General features: G+C 38.3%; 1 protein-coding gene and 1 long non-coding RNA gene across 3 annotated transcripts in view; one reads left to right on the forward strand and one right to left on the reverse strand.

The window, feature by feature from the left end:
* Positions 1-2,533: 2,533 nt before the first annotated feature.
* LOC127868092 (uncharacterized) lies at positions 2,534-4,033 on the reverse strand. Its single transcript, XR_008043883.1, has 2 exons — positions 3,694-4,033; positions 2,534-2,752 (listed from the first exon to the last, which is right to left on the reverse strand). It is a non-coding gene; the product is annotated as an uncharacterized LOC127868092 (long non-coding RNA).
* An 8,464-nt stretch (positions 4,034-12,497) lies between these two features.
* LOC127868093 ((E3-independent) E2 ubiquitin-conjugating enzyme-like) overlaps positions 12,498-20,005 on the forward strand; it is a 62,990-nt gene continuing 55,482 nt past the window's right edge. For both annotated transcript variants that reach the window (XM_052409687.1, XM_052409688.1), the window contains exons 1-2: positions 12,498-12,733; positions 17,497-17,670. In XM_052409687.1, the coding sequence (XP_052265647.1) occupies positions 12,530-12,733; positions 17,497-17,670 (378 nt within the window). In that variant the 5' untranslated portion in view covers positions 12,498-12,529. The remainder of the gene's footprint in view (positions 12,734-17,496; positions 17,671-20,005) is intronic.

The raw sequence follows: 20,005 nt of genomic DNA on the forward strand, positions 1-20,005 counted from the left end.
CTTGTGATATTCAAGAAGATATATGTTGTCTATTCTTGCATTATTATCAGTAGAAAACATTATTTATAACAAATTATTATATATACATAAAGATGAAACATTTATACAAATACACGATATTAATTTTCTGCCACATTATTAAGCTAAAAATAGGCTTTTGCTGGTAGGTGGAAATATGGAGTTGTCAAAAACAGTGAATCAGTGAACAGTAAAAACGGTACAGCAAGTATATGCAATATTTAAGTTGTCCGTGGAAGCTTGTAAATATAATTTTAAACAATTGAATAAACAAGCAATTAAAATTTGCACCCAAAGATAACAGTAGGATAATATTATAAAGAGGTAATCCTGCATTGAAAATTACTGATTTTAAATTTTCAGGCACTTTTAAGGCTATAGGAAAACACCCGTAAAGGAAAATTCAAAATAAAGGAACAGGTTTAATTAGGGTAGTATTTATTCTAAACAAAGAGTAAAAGGAAGGCAAACAATAATATAATTTGCAAAAACATAAATAATTTATTATAAATGATAACATTGAAATATAAAACACACAAATGTATAAATGCTTTGAAAGATAGGTAAATATTACCTTCAACTTTTATTTAACAAGTTGCTTGAGATAGTGGATGAGTGAACATGATATGCATTGGAAACTGGGATATCAGAGATTTTTTGTTTGAATCCTGTGGGTGGTATTAACAAAGTATAAATAGTCAGACAAAAGTATTACTTGAAAGGTTTTCATATTACATTCAGGGTCTTCCCCAGGCCATTTAAGCGCCCCTTGCCGGGGCGCTTGAATTTCGAAATCAGAGTCCCCGGGGCGCTTGAAATTTTCCGATCAGTGTATTCTTCAGTAAAATAAAGTGGAGATTGTCCAAAAAAATCAAGGTTTCCCTATCAGTGTATCAATATTCCCTGTTTTAAAAGAGCACTCGGTACCTACTTTCACAAGTAATCGCCATAAACACCACATGGGGTAATGGATAATCCACTGATAAGAGAATAGCATGACGCGCGTATCGATTATTCTAGCCACATTACGCGGTCATTTAAATGCTGACAAGGATGTATCTGGTAACTTTCCAGTCGTCAAACTGTGAAGTTCATCGTCCAATCGGTTACGCGAATGCTTATGAGGGCGGGGTTAACTATCGACCATTATTTTTGATTGACGTCGGGCATGAAGTAAGAGTTTATCGCAGCTTGATTAGTAAGAAGTTGTACCATTTGAGTAATATAAACCGGTAATTAGTACAGTACAGAACATTAAAGACGGTTTCGGGCATCATCATCACACCTTTTTACTGTAAACAAGTGTTACCTATGACTCAAAATTAATACGAGAAATTAATTGCAAGTGGTAAACAATTAATTATTATAGCGAGTAAGTTGTGCAAATGACTCCCGGTTACAATTATGTGATAACAATTTATTTAATTCCAGTACATGTATATTTCAACATGTCCATTTATAGAACTGATTAACCTCGTTTTTCTGACATTTATTCGACACGTAATGCGCTTTAACAAATTTTCGTTGTATAAATTACGCACACTTGTAAATGTTTCGTCCGATAATCGATAGTTAGAAGACTGATGATGGCAACCGGCCGTGATCCTCGTGGACAACGTGAATTTCATGCATAATTCCGTCAAAACATTTATTCGACTCGTAAAGTGTTTAAACAAATTATCGTTGAATTTATAACGCAACGGTTAATATTTGTTGAAATCTCAAATGGGAATAATTAAATTTGTAATCCGAAACCCATTCCCGTAAGTCGATGTTAACGCGTTTTTAATCCGAAACACACTTCCGAATGTAAATGTTACCGCAACGTTAAATATTTTTGCTTCAAATTAGCAGTGCAAATTTTATTTTGTGTCGAATCTTTTTCTCAATTAAAAAGAGCGCGAAAATTATGCAGCATGTACAACGTCTATTGCATACAAATGGCGTGTATTGAGCGTTTTAACAAGCACACAACAGGTCAGGGGATTGACGCATATTCAGACGCAATATTTCATCAAATCTATAAATAGTCACTTAAAAAATGGCAAGGTTTGTGTTAAAGAAATAACTGAAAGCTTTAATCGTAAATATTTACCAGAAAGAGATTGATAAAAACGGAATAAACGGGATTATCGGATAATAAATAGAAACTTGAAAAATAGTAAGTATACAGTAATAGAGTCGGGTTGAAACGGATGTATTGGGGAATCGTTCGAGTCGGGATTTTACTATCTGTGCGGAAAAGTTTTTAAACAATTAAAAATATTTTTAAATGACTGGGGGAATTTTTTGAAGAGTCATAGCGCACCAAATGACGTCTTTTGACGCTGTTTTTCTTTGATTTATAACGCACCACAGAACGTTATTGACACGTAAAATTAAAAAAAAAATCAACGTATGGAGGGGACACCCCTCCGGAACCCATCCCCGATCGGCCCCGTGGCGCCTGAAAAAAATCCTGGGGAAGGCACTGACATTGACCTAGTGACTTTAAACATAACACAAACATTTGACGAAACAATGACACAAATCATTTATTACTATACATCTTAGCATTACTTCAAATATAATCAAAATTATTTGCCCATGCCACGTTATATTCAATCCATGCCTTTTCAGGTAACTGAGTTCATCTTGGTAACTGTTTTCTTATAGGTGACACTTCTGGATCTCAGTGGTTGGTTTTCGGCTTAATTGGAATCACTACATGTACCTCTGGGCTCAATACATGGATCTGAAAAACGGTGTATGATAAAATTATATTTTATTATGCTTAAATAAATAATAGTTGATCCAGGTAACTTACAGAGATGACACTTGTATTTACTAAGCCATTATAGAACTTTGGTATCAAAGGGACTTGTTTTATATTTTCTTAAAGTTTGGAAAGTATACCATCGAATGTTTTCTATGTTGGTGTTTGTTTAGTTTCAACATTTGCTGTTTGCTGTTTTCAAACGTATTTCAGTCACATCATGGTGGTCAGCTTAGCAACTTGCGCATCTCTTTGGGACCTGCTTTGGATAGCTGATTTACCGGTACTAAGTGCACACACTGCTCTACTTAAATGAGTAAATTTCAGAGATTGGGCAGATTGACTGAGATTTTATTACCAATCCACCCTTAAATTCTGTGACTGGGTTGGGGATGGAACCCTCTATCCTCATAATTGTATCAATTGTTTTAATAACTGAGCTTCCCGGCCAGGTGTTTTTAGTGATTGAAGCATGAAAATCAAAGCTCTGAAGTAAAACTATGAGAAGGGTTTTGTTAGATAAAAAGTTTACTACCACATGGATACGAACCAGGGACCTTCATTTAAAAAATGTTATGGTGACACTTTTTCCACAGCGTCACAGAACTTTGTAACAAAAAGGCTAAATCAATATTTCTACTTCAAGACCAGGGACACCTTTACCCCATGGCCATTTGTAAGGTACAGGGAGAAAGATTGTCCTGACTGATGAATGTGCCTTAATCAATCAGTATTCATGGTTTAATTTATAAATACCAAACTGAAAGAATAATAAACCGCAGTGAATACATTATACATAAAAATAACATAGATATGCATTTTCATTACCAAATCTGGACAAATGAATGTTGGTTCTGATACAAGAAAAATTGTTAGCATATCCTACAGTATTGTTACAATTTCTAATTAATTGATATTACCATTTAAACAATTAATCGTCCTCGTCTTCTGGAACGAACATTTCTGTTTCCTCCAAGAATGCAGCAAGCCTCTTGGCTGCGTGCTGTCCCGTGAAGACACCGATAAATATGCAGATCGATACTTTGGGTATGCTTAACGACTTTCTCATAGGAGCGGCAGGAATGGGACCGGGTATGGAGGTTGTAACTGATGACATAGATCGTAACTGCTGAAGCAAAACGGGTGCATTTCCATTTCCTCTGCTTCTAATTTGCATTTTATGAAGCGATCTCGCGAATGTTGACAATTTGCTCGCCATTATTAATTACAGACTACTTCCGGTTGCTATTCATGGCTACACTACACTACAATCAATTTAAAAAAAAAAATCACGTAAAGAAAGTTGATTAATTCTCTCTGTATCTGTATCTGTTCGAATACGTAGAAGGATGGTATGTTTCTACGGGGGAGAAATCTTCAGAAGTTATCTGGGAGGGCTTGCTTAAAGCCCTCGACTGTCTGCATGCGCACCACACTATCGTCCAGGTGGTTCCTAAACACAAGTGTTTCCACGAAAAGTTTTTGTACTGGTTTGTTTGAGCACTTTGAACTTTGAATGCACGAGATTTATTTGTAGTATGTCGGTCTTAAATGTTCGACGATGTGAAGTCGGAGTAAGTCCGAGTAAGTTTTTATTTGACAGTTCTTCGTTGAGGTTTAGATGTCAGGTATACATCTGGGCCCAATGCCGGCACCATACCCCCTGCGATCTTGTAGAGCATCACCAAATGATTGTAGACGCGCCGGTCTTGAAGAGAATTCAGTTTTAAAGAAGTGAGCATATTTGTAACACATCCTTCTTCTTTGGATTTGTAGTTATTCATTATAAAACGAGCACCAAGACGTTAAACTTTTTCGACTTTGTCAATATCCTTTTTAAGAAAGGGGTCCCATATGATTGAACCGTATTCAAGTTGAGATCGAACCAATGCGATAAAATCTGTTTTACGAGATTCTAGGGGACAGTGTTTTAAGTTCCGTCTAAGAAACCCGAGCGTGGAGTTCGCCTTTTTGCAAATGTGTGTTATATGATTCGACCAAGTTAAGTCATTTGATATGAGTAACCCGAGGTATGGATTAGAGTCTACATGTTTTAATATTGTTTTATCCAACTCGTAGAAGTACGAACTTTTACTTTTAACACTTAGAATGTAACACTTTTTTGCATTAAATTTCATACCCCAGGTTGATGCCCAAACTTCTAGTGAAGCTAAATCTTCTTGTAATTTTACATGATCAGATATAAGTTACGTATTTGACGGTATAATAAACAATCATTCGCAAAAAGTCTAACTTGAGATTTTACACTGAGTGGCAAGTCGTTGATATGACATAAATACAAAAACGGACCTAGTACAGTCCCCTGTGGGACGCCCGAATCAACGTGTATGCTTCTAGAGAGCTCACCTTCAACAACAACTTTCATAGATATCTGTCAAAATACCATTTGAGTTTATTTGAAGATGAGGTATCGTCGGAAAAGGTTGAGAATTTAGGTGTTCTTGTACAGAAGTACCATTGTCTATTGTAAACACAGACTGATATTGTGTCAATAAGATTTCTGCTTTTTCGTTGGCATCAGATAATAAGTTACCTTTCATTTTTAACGGTGCCACTCCGATGTCAGAGTTATGCTTGTCCATACCGTCCTGTATAATTTTATTTACATGATCCTATTCTGCTCTTCGGAGGTTTCTTTTGCATTCTTTTTGGTATTGTTCCAAGATCCTGTTTTCTTTGCTTGTTTATAAAGACGAGCTTTCCTTTTCAAAGATTTTTTTAATGTTTCTATTCAGACACGGTATGTTCTTTTGAGATTATGTATATTCGATGGTACATGATTTTCTACACTGTTTTTAATATCATTTTAAAATATAAACCACAATTCTTCAATAATAGTATCACCATTAACTTTGTCAATAATATTTTCTGAAATACACTGGCAATCTTCCTTGATGGCATTCCAATCGGCTTTATTGTATTTAATTTTTTTTCCTGGGTTTAGAGTTAATAAAATGCGGTTCAAATTAATTCAAATTAAAACAATAATTCGACAAGTGTTTTGATGTGCTGTCACTATTCTTTTGAAGTCATAAAAACATAACAAACAAATATCTTTAGTGGCATCGCATTTTACATGCATTTCGTTCAATGCACACTGATCTAAACGATAACAAGACTGTTTAGTACTTAACTTTCTAAAATCTAAATTTTACAAAAAGGTAGGTAAACCCGGGGGGGGGGATTACAACCTATATACGGGTATATAGGGGTGTGCCGATTTTATGGGGTGTGTTTTTCCACTAAAATTATAGATATAGGTATGGTATTGTGCATCTAAGTATAGATGTGGGTATTGAAATTAGAAAATTGCTTGTACATAAATGCATATAGATTCGTAAGTATCAGTATCAAAATGGGTATGATAAATTTCATTCTTGTTTATAAATGGATATCAAAATGTAAATTTCAGAAGCGAGAAAGATGCAGAAACTTGACTGTATCTGTTTGTACAATTTTGACGGACGGGATTGTATGCATATTTGCATTTCCTGTCGAAGAATTCAGTTTGCTGGTTGACGGTAAGACGGTCTCACTATTAGGCTGTACAGATCGCTCAGGTCCAGTTTATCAAAATTCTTGTATTGAAATGGTATCGTAATGGTATTGTATACAAATGGGTCTGCTTTTTCAAAAATCTTGTATATAAATGGGTCTACTTTATCAGAGTTCCGGTATAAAAATGGGTCACAATTCGGAAGTCTCAGTGGGACACCCCTACCCTAAAATTTGGGAAGTAAATCTCCGGGGAGGAAAAATTCTTGCGAATTTCGGTATGATATTAGTGTTAATCGAACAATGGCATATTATAAATTGGATTAGATAAAATGCTATATATTGGTTTATTTCTTGATATGAATAAGTATAATAATAATAATTGCTATTTATTGCACCCAAACCATAAATACAAAGTATGCAATTATATTAACACTTCACTAACGATTTTTTCTACACACTTTAATTAGGAACATTAACAGTTGTACAATCAAAATCCTAGTCTATTATTCTTAACAACGAAAACTTCGAAATAAATTGTTTTAGAAAATAAATAAGAATACGTCTATTTGTTGGATGAACTTTAATGGTCTCTATCAAAAATGATCAAGATCTGAAAAGATAGGAAATAGCAATAGTAGTATAAAACCCTCTATCTCCCCCCAAGTCTTTGGGTAATTATGAGAATTAAAAAACAAAAGACTGATCTAATGATACAAATGCCTTGTACTGTCTTAAGTAATAGATCAATTAAAGTGAATGAAAAAAACAAAAACACTAGTCAAATAGTCCTTAAAGTATTTCTTCACACTAAAAGTAACATTGTGGAAGAAAAAGTCATGGTGAAGGATCATATTCCATGTCATAGTCTTTTTGCCATGAAGGAACACGTCTCAATCGGGTTGAACGTCTAGGGGTATGGAGTACGTCAGGGGCAGCAACATGTTTTTCGACAGCTGGTGGTGGTGTAGGATTATCACTGGCAGTTGGTGACTGGTAGTTCGACTGATTTGGGGATCCATAAGCCAACTGACGTCTGTTTGCCGGGATTGTTGCAGATTTTGGTGTATCACGTGTAGCGACAGGTGTCTGTGCAAGTTCATCTAGATCTGGTGTTCTCGGAATAGCTGGTGTAACATGATCAGGTGGGTTATTAGGGCCCAAAGGTAGAGATGTGTCCTTTAGTTGGGTTGGTGGAGATCTGTTGAGTCCGATGTCCCAATCAATGGTCAGCCTGGACAGTGGTGCATGGACTGGGATGTATTGACGTAGAAATTTACGGTTACGCAGTGTGGCACGTCTGGAGCCTTCAACTCTAACAACATATTGATCATATTGGCGTACCTCTATGACAACGCCGGTTTTATCCCATTTCCGGGGGTAGTTGCTAATTTTGTTTTGAAGCCGAATATGGTCACCGACTGCAAGTGGTGGGAGACGTTTTGTGTGCTCTGTTAGCTTCTCTGCACTTTGCATGTGTCTATTCCGGAGAGCTTCCTCTCTTGCCATTGCCGTGGAACGCCATGTCTCGTGCGGTTTGTACTTGCCATGTGGGATAGGTATGAAGTCCCTTATGTGTCTGCCGAATATACACATAATGTGTCTGCCGAATATACACATAGCTGGGGAGAGTTTTGTATCCCTATCAGGTGTGTTGCGATATTGCAGCATTGCACGTTGGAATTTGTCAGTGTCAATGTCCCCTGATGCACTGGTATTGTCCATTAGAAGGCGTTTGACAGTCTTCACACCAATCTCGGCCCGACAATTGCTATGGGGAAATGCGACAGATGACAAACGATGATGAACACCCCAATCTTTCAGGAATTGTCTCGTAATGGTAACAATGAATTGGGGACCACCATCAGAAGCAAGCTCATCTGGAATCCCATATGTAACAAAGATTCGTCTGAGGCAAGTGATGAGCCCGGTAGCACCTGGATGTGATCTCTCGACAATGGACCAGTTAGAGTACCGATCGACAACTACTAGATAATTATGTCCCTGGTAGGTAAAGTAGTCAGCGCAAAGGCACTGAAATGGATATTCTGGGACAATCGGTGGGATTGGCGGAGGACTCGGGTTTGACGGGGCATTTCGAGTGCAGTGATTGCAACCAGAGCGAAGAGCGGTAATGTCAGGTGTTATGCCGGGCCAAAATACTGATGATTCTGCTCTAGCTATCATTGATGTTACTCCTTGATGTGCAGCATGAAGTGCGTCAAGGGCTTCATTTCTGAGTAATGGAGGGATCACAATTCAGTCCTTATACAGGATAACACCATATGTAACAGAGAGGTCATCTCTAAACTGAAAGAAATCCCTCAGTGCATCAGGCATTTGTGTGCGTGATTCAGGCATACCGTTCTCTATCAGGTCAGCTAGAACAATCATATCGTCGTCGCTCGCTGTCATGATACGAACCCTCTCCCAAGTAACTGACTGTATACTGAGTGCGCCCAAGGTAGATATGGCTGTTGATACACTTTCCTCTTCACCAGTATATGCATGAGTGTCGTTCGTTCTGAGGACAGACAAAAGGGATGGTCTAGATGATGTGCGCGACAAATCGGCATTGACAGTGGCTACGTCGTCAGATAGGATCAGTTGAACAGGTTCGTTGACAGGATGGCGTGATAGACAATCCGTTGCACGATTCTTCACTCCTGGGATGTGAATAATACGGAATCTGTATCGCAGTTTCTTTTCCTTCAGATTTCGTAGGCGTGTATTAGAGATGTCCTCAAGGGCCCTGTCACTAAATATCTTAATTAGAGGTTTATGGTCCACTGCTATGATGAGGTCTGGACAACCAAGTACAAAATACCTCGCGTTCTCTAGTGCATCTGCCACTGCTAGTGCCTCACCTTCTATGGGGGCATATCTTGACTCGGCCGCGTGGGTGAATCTGCTTCCCACAAGAGTGATCTTCCAGCCCATGGGACAGCAGAACGGCTTGATATCTGTCCATGAGCAGTGCTTCTGTAGTAGCCAAAAGTCAATACCCGTTTTGGACCAGTCTGTAGCTAAACAGGTAGTTTTGGCGGGGTCGAATATCGTGACGCCTTTCTCTATCTGGTCCGCAATCACCCGTTTGGATTCCTCAAAGAGCTCGTTCAACTCTTCAGTCCACTCAAAGTGGGTATCTGGTTTGAGTAAGTCTCTAAACGGTCGCATACGGTCAGCCATGCTAAAGGCATACGAAACTTGGTTCACTAGGCCGAACCATGACCGCACATCGGTTAAATTCTTTGGGCAAGGAAACTGAAGGATTGCCATCATGTACCGTTGACTAGGGCGGACATCATTTGAAGAAATTTCAAAGCCGGCAAATTCCACTGTATCAGCACCAAAAACAAACTTCTCTGGATTAAGTATGATGCCGTTTCTTCCGCAAACATCAAGCCAATGGACTGTTCTAAGGAATCTGCCCACAGCAATACGTCGTCAACACATTTGGTCTTATTGGGGATTTCCGCAACAATCTCATCATAACGTCTTGTGTAACCATCACCTGAAGCAATATAGCCTTGTGGTGCAGTCGTGTAGCGGTATCTGCCCCAAGGAGTTATGAATGTGGTCAAATGACGGTCTTCTTCACATATTGGTACACTATGGTACCCATTCCAAGCATCCAAAACGGTCTTCTTTTTGCCAGCTGGAACTGAGCAGGCCTGTAGGAATGGGGAAGGGGTATGGTGGGTCTCACGGGTTGCATGGATATTGAGCGCTTGAAGATCCACAGTACGCCTCGGTTTTTCAGTCTTCTTCGCACAGACGACCATCCTATGGCACCATGTAACAGGGTTTCCAATAGGAACTTTCTCAATAACACCTAATTGCACATCCTGGTCAAGTCCTTCCTTCACAGCATCCCTCCAGTGCAGTGGTACTGGCACTGGGGTATGATGAGCAACAGGTTAAGCATCTGGATCGATCATTAGTTTCATAGGCGGACAGTTCATAAGCGGTAGAGTTTGGTGTTCACATGTATTAAATGTGCTTGATCGATAGTATTCGAGCAGATAGTCCTGCAACATCTCACGAGATCCCTCGGATATTGGGAATGGTAATGTACGGGGCGGTGGAGGAGGAAGTTGTCGAGATGGACAACCACATGGAGCCGCACTATGGTCACGAACATCGGCTGTGCAATGTTGGAATGCAGACTGTACCTGTGGAAAACTATGTGGTATGATTCCAAGGTAAATACACGCCTCCCTACTTAGGAATAACTTGTCCGACGAATCTGTTACATACGTCATTTGCCGGGTTGTAACAGGAAGTCCAGTGGAATCGGTGCTGGAGATGCGAAGCAAGATTGCACCCAGGATCTTGATACCTTCATTATTGGCAGTGTGCATTCGCATAGTAACTGGTAGTAGATCTGATTCTCGTAAACCGAGGCGATGGATAACTTTAAGGCCTGCTAAACAGCTCTGACAACCAGTATCAGCCATGGCAGGGACGGAGGCTGGGGTGGAACGTGCATACATGTCGTCGAGATCAAGTTCAGTATAGTCTTCCAACACAGTGTGAACATTCACATTTATAAATGGCTGTGGCATGGAACTTCGGCGGACCCAAGTGTCTGATAGAATGTCGTACACATGATGCTCGAGAGGTACACTATAATTGCTCACTGTGCACACTTCACTATCGAGGCTTGTGTCCAAACAGTATGGATTGTCAAATAATGTACACAAGGAGTCGAACAGTGCATTCTCATGATCAGTTCCCCTGGATTGACGGGCTCGTGGTGGGCGGTGGGGCCTGTCCTTGCTGCGACACCTGGATTCTGTATGGTGATCACGCTTACATTGTTCGCAATTGTGGCCAAATGCTGGGCATTGAGTACGGCGAATATGTGCTTTACTTTGCTTCCGTGTCCTCGTTTACCACAATATGAGCAAACCTCTAAGTCAGACTGTCCCGATATTTTCTGTGTTTTCTTGTAGGTGCTGGCAACATTGACCGACTCTCGATCTAACAGGCGAGAGGCAGAGCGTTTGCCTGCTTCCTTAGCCTCCACAAACTGAAAAATGTCCTCAAGGCTCATGTCCTGGTTTTTATCACCGAGGAGATCAATTTGGATTTCAGGATCTGCGCGTCCTCTGCTTAACACATCGCGCATAATGGCTTCTGTATAACTAATGTCAATATCACACCCAGGGCATTTGATTAAATACTTGCAAATGTTTGCCTGACCCTGCAACCTAGCGCCGAAACCTCGCACAGTCTCGTCCCGATCTTGGCGCATATTATGTAGCGTGACGCGTGCCACCATCGTATTTTCCTCGCGGACGGCCAGTTTACGAATTACAGCAAGTACCTGAGCCTCTGTTTTATCGGTGAGGCTTCCACTGGCTCTTGTGATGTCCTTACGTAGAGGTTCGTCACAACACTCAAGGAGTTGTATAACTTTGTCTCTACCGGTAACCTTTGTAGCATTGACATAGTCTTTCCAACGGCTTTGAAAATATGACCAATCCTCACATGTACCTGCGGCGGAGATGGTTGGTCGTCTTACGCATTCAATTTTTGCAACAGCTACATGGACAGCTGGTGGTGCAGCAGGATGTGCTGCGCTGTGTGCTGTTATGAGTGCTACTACGATCAGTGGGTCGACATCCGGAGTCTTGTATTCACAACCTGGGAATGGACACTGTACCTCTGGCATGGTTTTAGTATCTTGATCATAAATAAGAATACGTCTATTTGTTGGATGAACTTTAATGGTCTCTATCAACAATGATCAAGATCTGAAAAGATAGGAAATAGCAATAGTAGTATAAAACCCTCTATAAATCATTTTGATAAACAAGTTCACTAATATTACTTTCGTGGCCACAACAGTACAATATACTGTTTTAATTATTTATAAGGAGCAGTAGCGCGAAGTCAGTTATTCTAATTTTGAAAAACAATCAAGTCAATCATCCCGGTCAATCATCTTTCCTATAGCTCAAACCACTGAATCTTATTTTACGAATATTTTAGTGAAATGTGTTTTTTTAAATGGCTGATGTATGTTGACACGAGATTTGTCCTGTTGTGAAACAAAATATATGTTGTAAACAAACAAATACAAACATAAACCATTGTAAACAAAAAACTGATGCACGATTGTTTCAAATTTGCAAAGAATATCTGATAACTGTTCACGTGTTTTTCTCGTGCAAATACCAGAGTACAGTATTAGGTACAGACGAGACGGGATTTTAAACACTCGGAAGCAAAATGGCTGCCTGCAGTTTTTTCGATGAGGACGAGATATGTATTCCAACATCGTCGGGTGGATTTAAGTATGGTTTGGTCGTTGAGACATCCGACGATCTGAGCAGCGACGAGGAAGATGAATTTGACGACAGTATTGTCCGCCAAGGACAGGTTAAGGTGGCCTGGCACCCAAAAGGCGAAGAAACGGTTGTTGACGAGTCGAAGGTGAGAAACCACTAACTTTTAGTTACAGACTACAACTCTGAGCTCTCTTAAGGTTAATGTAGAGGCTTCATTTTGAAAAATGTGGGATCCCTAGCATTGAACTCAAATTTGACTAAAGGAAGAGTGCCACATTGATAATGTATACATATATGCTTTAATGGATGTTTTTCCTTCAAACTGCTACCAATTTTGTACATCAACGTATCATAACATCCACAAAATCAATCAAAATACAAAGCGATTTTAACACTAAAATATACATTATTTTCAAAATCTGAATAATGTTTATTCCACGTATTTCGGCGGAAAATTATATAACTAGTGAATAATATCGACATTGACGAGGGCAAGTTACGCTTAAATAGTAAAATAAGTTTGCATATCTAGAAATATCAAAACTCGAACACATGTCATTTCATCACCATGGGGGCAGCCATTTTTAAATTAATAAAATAGAAACATGCTAAAAACTCACTCATCGCCTAATTGACATTCCAAACGGTTGACGATGACAAATGCATTGGATTGTAATCTTTCCGTTGATGTTTGCAAACTGCACGATCAGACCTCATAAACACTCAAAAGAATAACTATGTAAGAAGCATTTCACCAATGTTTACAATCGTTGTCGAATCACATGTACTTTATTATTGCGCATAAAATAGTATGCTTACAGACTGACAGAAAGATCGATACGTTACTCCGTTCAATTCATCACGGTATACTATTCTATTGATAATATATAATAATACATCACTTTAACAATCTAAAAGTAGAAATAATTCTTTTAAACGGAGTTTTTAATAACGAAAGTGAAAACAACGGAAGTTGGATGGATATTCTGTGAGATGCACTTCGGCTCCAGAAAAACAATACAAATTAACTAAAAAAGACGTGTGGGGGACAATTTTCAGCTGGAAAATATTTGAAATAGGGTAAGTGATGATATCTCTACGTGGTCACTTCTGTTATTTAGTGCGATCTCTTGCTGATTAATGTTAATAGTTGTTTTACTGGTTGGCACCCAACTGTCAAAATAAGTATGTACTATCTCAGGTATGTGTATACACATACCTGGTTTTCTCACCACTGCACGTGGTTTCGACCGATTTGTTTTGCACGTTTTTCTACGGATCACAGCGATGGCCACGCTTTCAAATGGTTAGAAGAAATCGAAATATAAAATCGATCGTTTTGCCAATTTCTTTATATTCCTTTACAATTTTATATGTTGTCTGCAATCTATTTCAATTTGAGATGGTTTAAAATTTGCAATTTGGTTGAGAGGTAAATAACAAAATTGTTGAGTCTTTTAAATAGAATTGTGACTCTTATTATCCACCATACCTGGATTTTTAAAAAGTAGTTACGTTTAAGTTATTTTTAGAACTATGTTTAGGATATTTGTCCAAAAAAGGCAGTTGAATAAAAACTCATTTGTTGTTTTATGACAATAATTTTCTGTTGAAATCTTGACCTTGTATATGTATATAGCTTTGTTTTTATTCAACTTAAGGTAGTGCATATCCTTCCTAACTTTAGATTGAGATTTTGTAAATTAGTGTAAAAAAGTATTGGTTTTAAACCAAAATAAGAATAAAGCACACAAATATTGAATGTCAAAAATGCGTTTATGTTATTCTATCCGTCTTTAGCTTTAAAATGATATATAGTTTGACCATATTGTACCACATTCAATGAAGAAAACCCAAAGCGAAATTTTAATGAATTTTATTCCCCCCATGAACCTTAAGCAAAGTCGGAAGGGCAATGTGTATTGGCAGAATTTTGAATCGTTTCATACGTAACTTTATTTTAGGTTTAGCAAGTCAGAAAATTTTGTTATCTGGTTTGTATTTTCTAGACGAAATACACTACGCAACCCGTGATTTTTGCATACATCTCGCATCACCACTATCAATGCAACTAAACAGATCGCGGTGATTCTGAGCGACAAGAAAATTTGGGTGATGTATCAGCGATTCCACAAACTGTCGCACTATGTATCTCGCTGGAAGGCATTCAGCGCGAATCGCTGCGAACCGCCCTGAGTCACCTTTTTTCGCGATTTGCGTTGACGGTTACACATACATGTACATTGTAAATAACCGTAATAATAAATATTCTGCCCATTGGGAATCAGCAAAAAATGACTTCGCAAACTGGAAATCTGAAATTTGAAATGCGGCAATCCTGTACAAAGATGGCGACTATCACAGCTTCATTGCTTTATCCGTCTGTTTAACCGCTTTTAATTGCTTAGAGGTTAAATGACCATTGACCTTGGACAGCTAATTGGTGTTAATCTGTTGTGTAATGTCAATAAAGGAGTGAAAAACTCGCGAGTCAGTGTTTATTACATGTATTCCCTATTAGAGCAGTACATGTAAGAAAAATAAATGAAATAATCCAGACGATTTATTTACATGCTAACGCAGTGTAACTTTTAACAGATATTCACTTTCATTTTTACCCGTCTTCAAAAAGTCCCCCGGAAGCACGCTTTTTACATGACTGCGTATGACGCAATAAACATTTTTTGTACATGATCGTATTGCATTCAAACTAAATTTAAGTTTGCTGGTCCAATGAAAGCTGTACTCTTTTCACTTGTGAATGAAGTGTTTATGAAATTCTTAAACATATTTATCGTCATAAATGTTTAAGATTATTTTTTCATAAGTGATGTTGTAATTTTATTGGATTATCGGATAAATGTGAACATTAGAAAAGCGGTATGTATAAAGTTATCGATACGATTCCATTTATATGCATGAATTGGCGAATCACCCATGTCACAGATATCCACTGTGATCACAGCCAATCGCCTCAATCACCACAATTGCGACGGCCGAGTGATGAATCTCTGTGATTTTCCACTAAAAAATCAAACTGTCCACCGTGACTCCGCAAATAAGGTAAAAAACACGAGTCGCGTAGTGTATGCTTTTATGTTGGGGTCTTCAATCTAATTCATTAAAAGAAGTTAAACTTCCAACACTAGCACACAGAAGACTTCAAGGGCATATGAATCAGACATTTAAGCCGGTGAAGGGTCTTGACGATTGCCCTGTTGGAATATTTTTTACTACTGCAACGTTCATCAGAAAGGACATTCTTTGAAACTTAAAACCAAGACGGGCACTTTTATTTACACTGAACCAATTCTCCTACAGAGTAATAAATGTATGGAACAGTTTACCCTAATATGTTGTGGATGCGAAAGCCTGAATAGTTTCAAAGAACGCTTGGATAAAAACTGGATTGGCAAGAAAATATGTACTGATCAAAAATGCGCTGTTAAGTATCTTATAACAGTAAACTATTCTAAAAACACACTTATTCGTCACCACATCATACTATATAAAATACACGGGACCAACCCAATGTCACAAAGCTGTTATGTACAAAGTCCGCATGACAGAGGGTTTAAAAATGGCTTTGTCATTACATATGAGCCAGAAAACCATGGGATGGTTTTTTAACCAGGTTTTCCGAAGGAAAAAACTGGTTATTAGATTGGCGAATGCGGGCGGGCTGGCTGGCTGGCTGGCTGGCTGGCTGGCTGGCTGGCGGGCGGGCGGAACAAGCTTGTTCGGGCCATAACTATGTCGTTCATTGTCAGATTTTAAAATCATTTGGCACATTTGTTCACCATCATTGGACGGTGTGTCGCGTGAAATAATTACGTCGATATCTCCAAGGTCAAGGTCACACTTTGAGTTCAAAGGTAAAAAATGGCCATAAATGAGCTTGTCCTGGCCATAACTATGTCATTCATTGTGAGATTTTAAAATCATTTGGCACATTTGTTCACCATCATGGGACGGTGTGTCGCACGAGAGAATCACGTCAATATCTCCAATGTCAAGGTCGCCACGACTAAAAATAGATTTTTTTAAAAAACAAACTTACAAAGGGGGTTAATTTTGTTTGTTCATTTCAAAAGTTCAGTTTGAGTTTTCTCCCTTTATCAGATTTTTTTTTCACAATGAAAACCTGGTTTTGTGACAATTTTGTCCCTTGTATAAATGATAGATTTTAAAAGCAAAACATAAGAAAATGAATCTTGGGGTTTTGCCATTTTGATGAATGTTAACAGAAAGACACCTTTTCAGGACCCAAACAGTGTTAGTTATATTTTATGCTGTCTGTTCAGTGAAGCAGATGCAGTCTGACAAATCTTTTTATAACCAGTGCTATGTTAAAAACGTGTGTTGTATTGGTTTCTGTAAATGACTAAGCAACTTCTATAGTTTCTAGCATTTTGCCCAATTTTGTTAAGCGGCCTTGGCATACTTATTTTGTGAAAAAATTGAGTTGCAAACGGTTCAAAGTTGCAAAAAAATCTAGAAAAGTGGCAGTGGTTTTAAATTTTTAAAAGTCTGGTCGAAATTGTAAAAATATAGTGTTGAACTGTTAAAAATTGAGAAAATTTGACTCACAGTCTTCTTTAAATAGCGTACACGAGGCACACAGTTTTCAAATATGTGAAAAACGGCCGTTCTCTCAGTTGGAACAAAAGCCCTGAGTGACTTCTTCAAAATGTCATGTTACCCTTTTTTCCAACGTCTTACTTACCTTTTATATTTAGGGTTTAATCGTTTGCTATTTTTTTGTTTTCCTGATATAAACTGTGATTTATGCTTTATTTGAATGTTTATACAACTTCAATGCATTTGATTTAAAATATGATGCAAAAGTTAAAAAAAACTCGGATTTCATACATGTTAAGCGTAAATTTTGGCTTTGCTTGGTTTCAGATTATTTTAGTTGATCGCTCGCTGATGCCAGGCGATGTTGTACGCCGTCTTATCAGTGGCAAGGAAAGCCAGAGAGGTTTCGTGCAGAATTGTGGTATTAAATGCCATCTGCAGATACAGGGTACTGACCAGTTTATCTATAATATAGACGCCAAGGACCTACAGCCACAAGAGGTAACTGCTTGTTTCCCAGCTTTAAGGTAGCGCACCTGTAATGATTTCCCGCGATTTCTTCGAAGATTGAAGAGCCTTTTTACCTGTTTACTTATGTCATGGATATCTAATTTAAGAAGGTACTATAAATGTGAAGTTGTCATGGCCGAGTGGTTAAGGCTATAGACTTTAAATCTTTTGGGATCTTCCCGCGCAGGTTAGAATCCTGTCGGCAACACATACTTTTTGCTACGCGTTTTATTTCTTTTCTAACGCACATTCATATACAGGGGTGCAAATAAACTGGACAAAAGCCGAGCGTGAGGGTGGTTTACTGTCTGCAAAACTAAGTTTTCTGTCTTCATAGCTAGTATGGCTATGAAACTTTGAAAATGTCATAGCCAGAGGAAAGTTTTCATAGCCAGAATAGTTAAATTTACAGTGACATTATCATGAAAGGATGACAACAGTCGTTATATATAGATTGCAGGGGGGGGGGGGGGGGGGGGTGTAAGATTGTGAAAAAATCAGTATTCTAGGTTTCAAACTTTTATTCCATCACATCTGACTCTGAGAGTTATTTACAATATTTTGCAATGTTATTTTCATTATTAATCATATGAATGATAAACACTGTTACTGTTATTTCGTTATTTCAAAGCTATTAATAAAGACATTAACCATTTTACTTAATTTATAAAACCCCTCGCACTTTTATTTCATTTATCGGCGTAGATTGCAAGTTCAGTTTACCAAAAGTATTACAACATTTGAAATACGCAAGCCAGACTTTACACTCTATATAACATCTAAGGGAGATCACTGATGATAACTAAGGGAAGTAACCAAGCGTTGTCACTGTAAGAATTTACACCTGAAATGCGTAAATTGATTATTAATTGGTTTATTTGCTTGATTTTTTTCATCGCAATTCAGGCAATCTATTCAATTTTTCTTTCGCCAGAGCCGAGATTTCATCGCATTGGCGATCAGGCGATGGGTTAATTTTGCAGACTGGGTTTTAAAAAAATCAGTATATTTTTTTAAAAAGCATGGAAAGCCTACCTAAAAATGTTTATGTATATATTTCAGTGAAATGATGCTGATTAAGAAAAATAATACATTAGATTATATTTGGAAAGGTGCCCATTGCGGGGTGCACTACCTTCAGATTGAAGCTAAGAGGAGCTTATGCTCGTTTAACTACTTATTTGGGGAGAATTTCTATAATAATAAGTTTACGTGATAACCTCAAAAAGGATTACATCACACACATTGTAAACTGTTTGTAACATTGGTATTCAGGTATGCATCGGAATGTAGATCTTCCATGGCTCAAATTTTAAAATTTCTTTGACAAATACCAAAGAAAATTATGCAGAAACTTCCATTATTGTCTTCTAGCTGTTATGGGGTCATGTTACAAATTGCAAAAAGTTTACCTAAATCAAGTCTTAACTAGAAATGGCGCGGCAGAGGCCGACGCGTATCCCCACGCCGAATGTTTGACCTAGGTGTGCCCCAGGGTTGGTAATGGGGCCATGCATAGCTGAGATTGACCGTATTGTCATAAGAGAAGTTCATCATCAATTAGAAGTGAATTGGTGTAGAAATGAAGAAGTTATAGTAAAAGGCAATTTTGGGTGGGTGTGACATATGTGGGCAGGGCGCCCCAGGGTTGGTAATGGGGCCATGCATAGTTGAGATTGACCGTATTGTCATAAGAGAGGTTCAGTATCAATTTGAAGTGAATCGGTGTAGAAATGAAGAAATTATAGTAAAAGGCAATTTTGGGTGGGTGTGGTCTATGTGGGCGGGGCGCCCCAGGGTTGGTAATGGGGCCATGCATAGTTGAGATTGACTGTATTGTCATAAGAGAAGTTCAATATCAATTTGAAGTGAATCGGTGTAGAAATGAAGAAATTATAGTAAAGGCAATTTTGGGTGGGTGTGGTCTATGTGGGCGGGGCCCCAGGGTTGGTTATGGGAACATGCATAGTTGAGATTGACCCTAATGTCATAAGAGAAGTTCAGTATCAATTTGAAGTGAATCCGTGTAGAAATGAAAAAATTATAGTAAATGGAATTTTTTGGTGGGTGTGGCCTATGTGGGCGGGCGCCCCAGGGTTGGGATTGGGGCCATGCATAGTTGAGATTGACCCTAATGTCATAACAAAAGTTCAGTATCAATTTGAAGTGAATCCGTGTAGAAATGAAAAAATTATAGTAAATGGAAATTTTTGGTAGGTGTGGCCTATGTGGGTGGGGCGCCCCAGGGTTGGGAATGGGGCCATGCATGGTTGAGATTGACTGTATTGTCATAGGTGAGGTCCAGTATCAATTTGAAGTGAATCGG

Source organism: Dreissena polymorpha, chromosome 2 (assembly GCF_020536995.1).
Source record: "Dreissena polymorpha isolate Duluth1 chromosome 2, UMN_Dpol_1.0, whole genome shotgun sequence".
In the NCBI taxonomy this organism is placed as follows: domain Eukaryota; kingdom Metazoa; phylum Mollusca; class Bivalvia; order Myida; family Dreissenidae; genus Dreissena; species Dreissena polymorpha.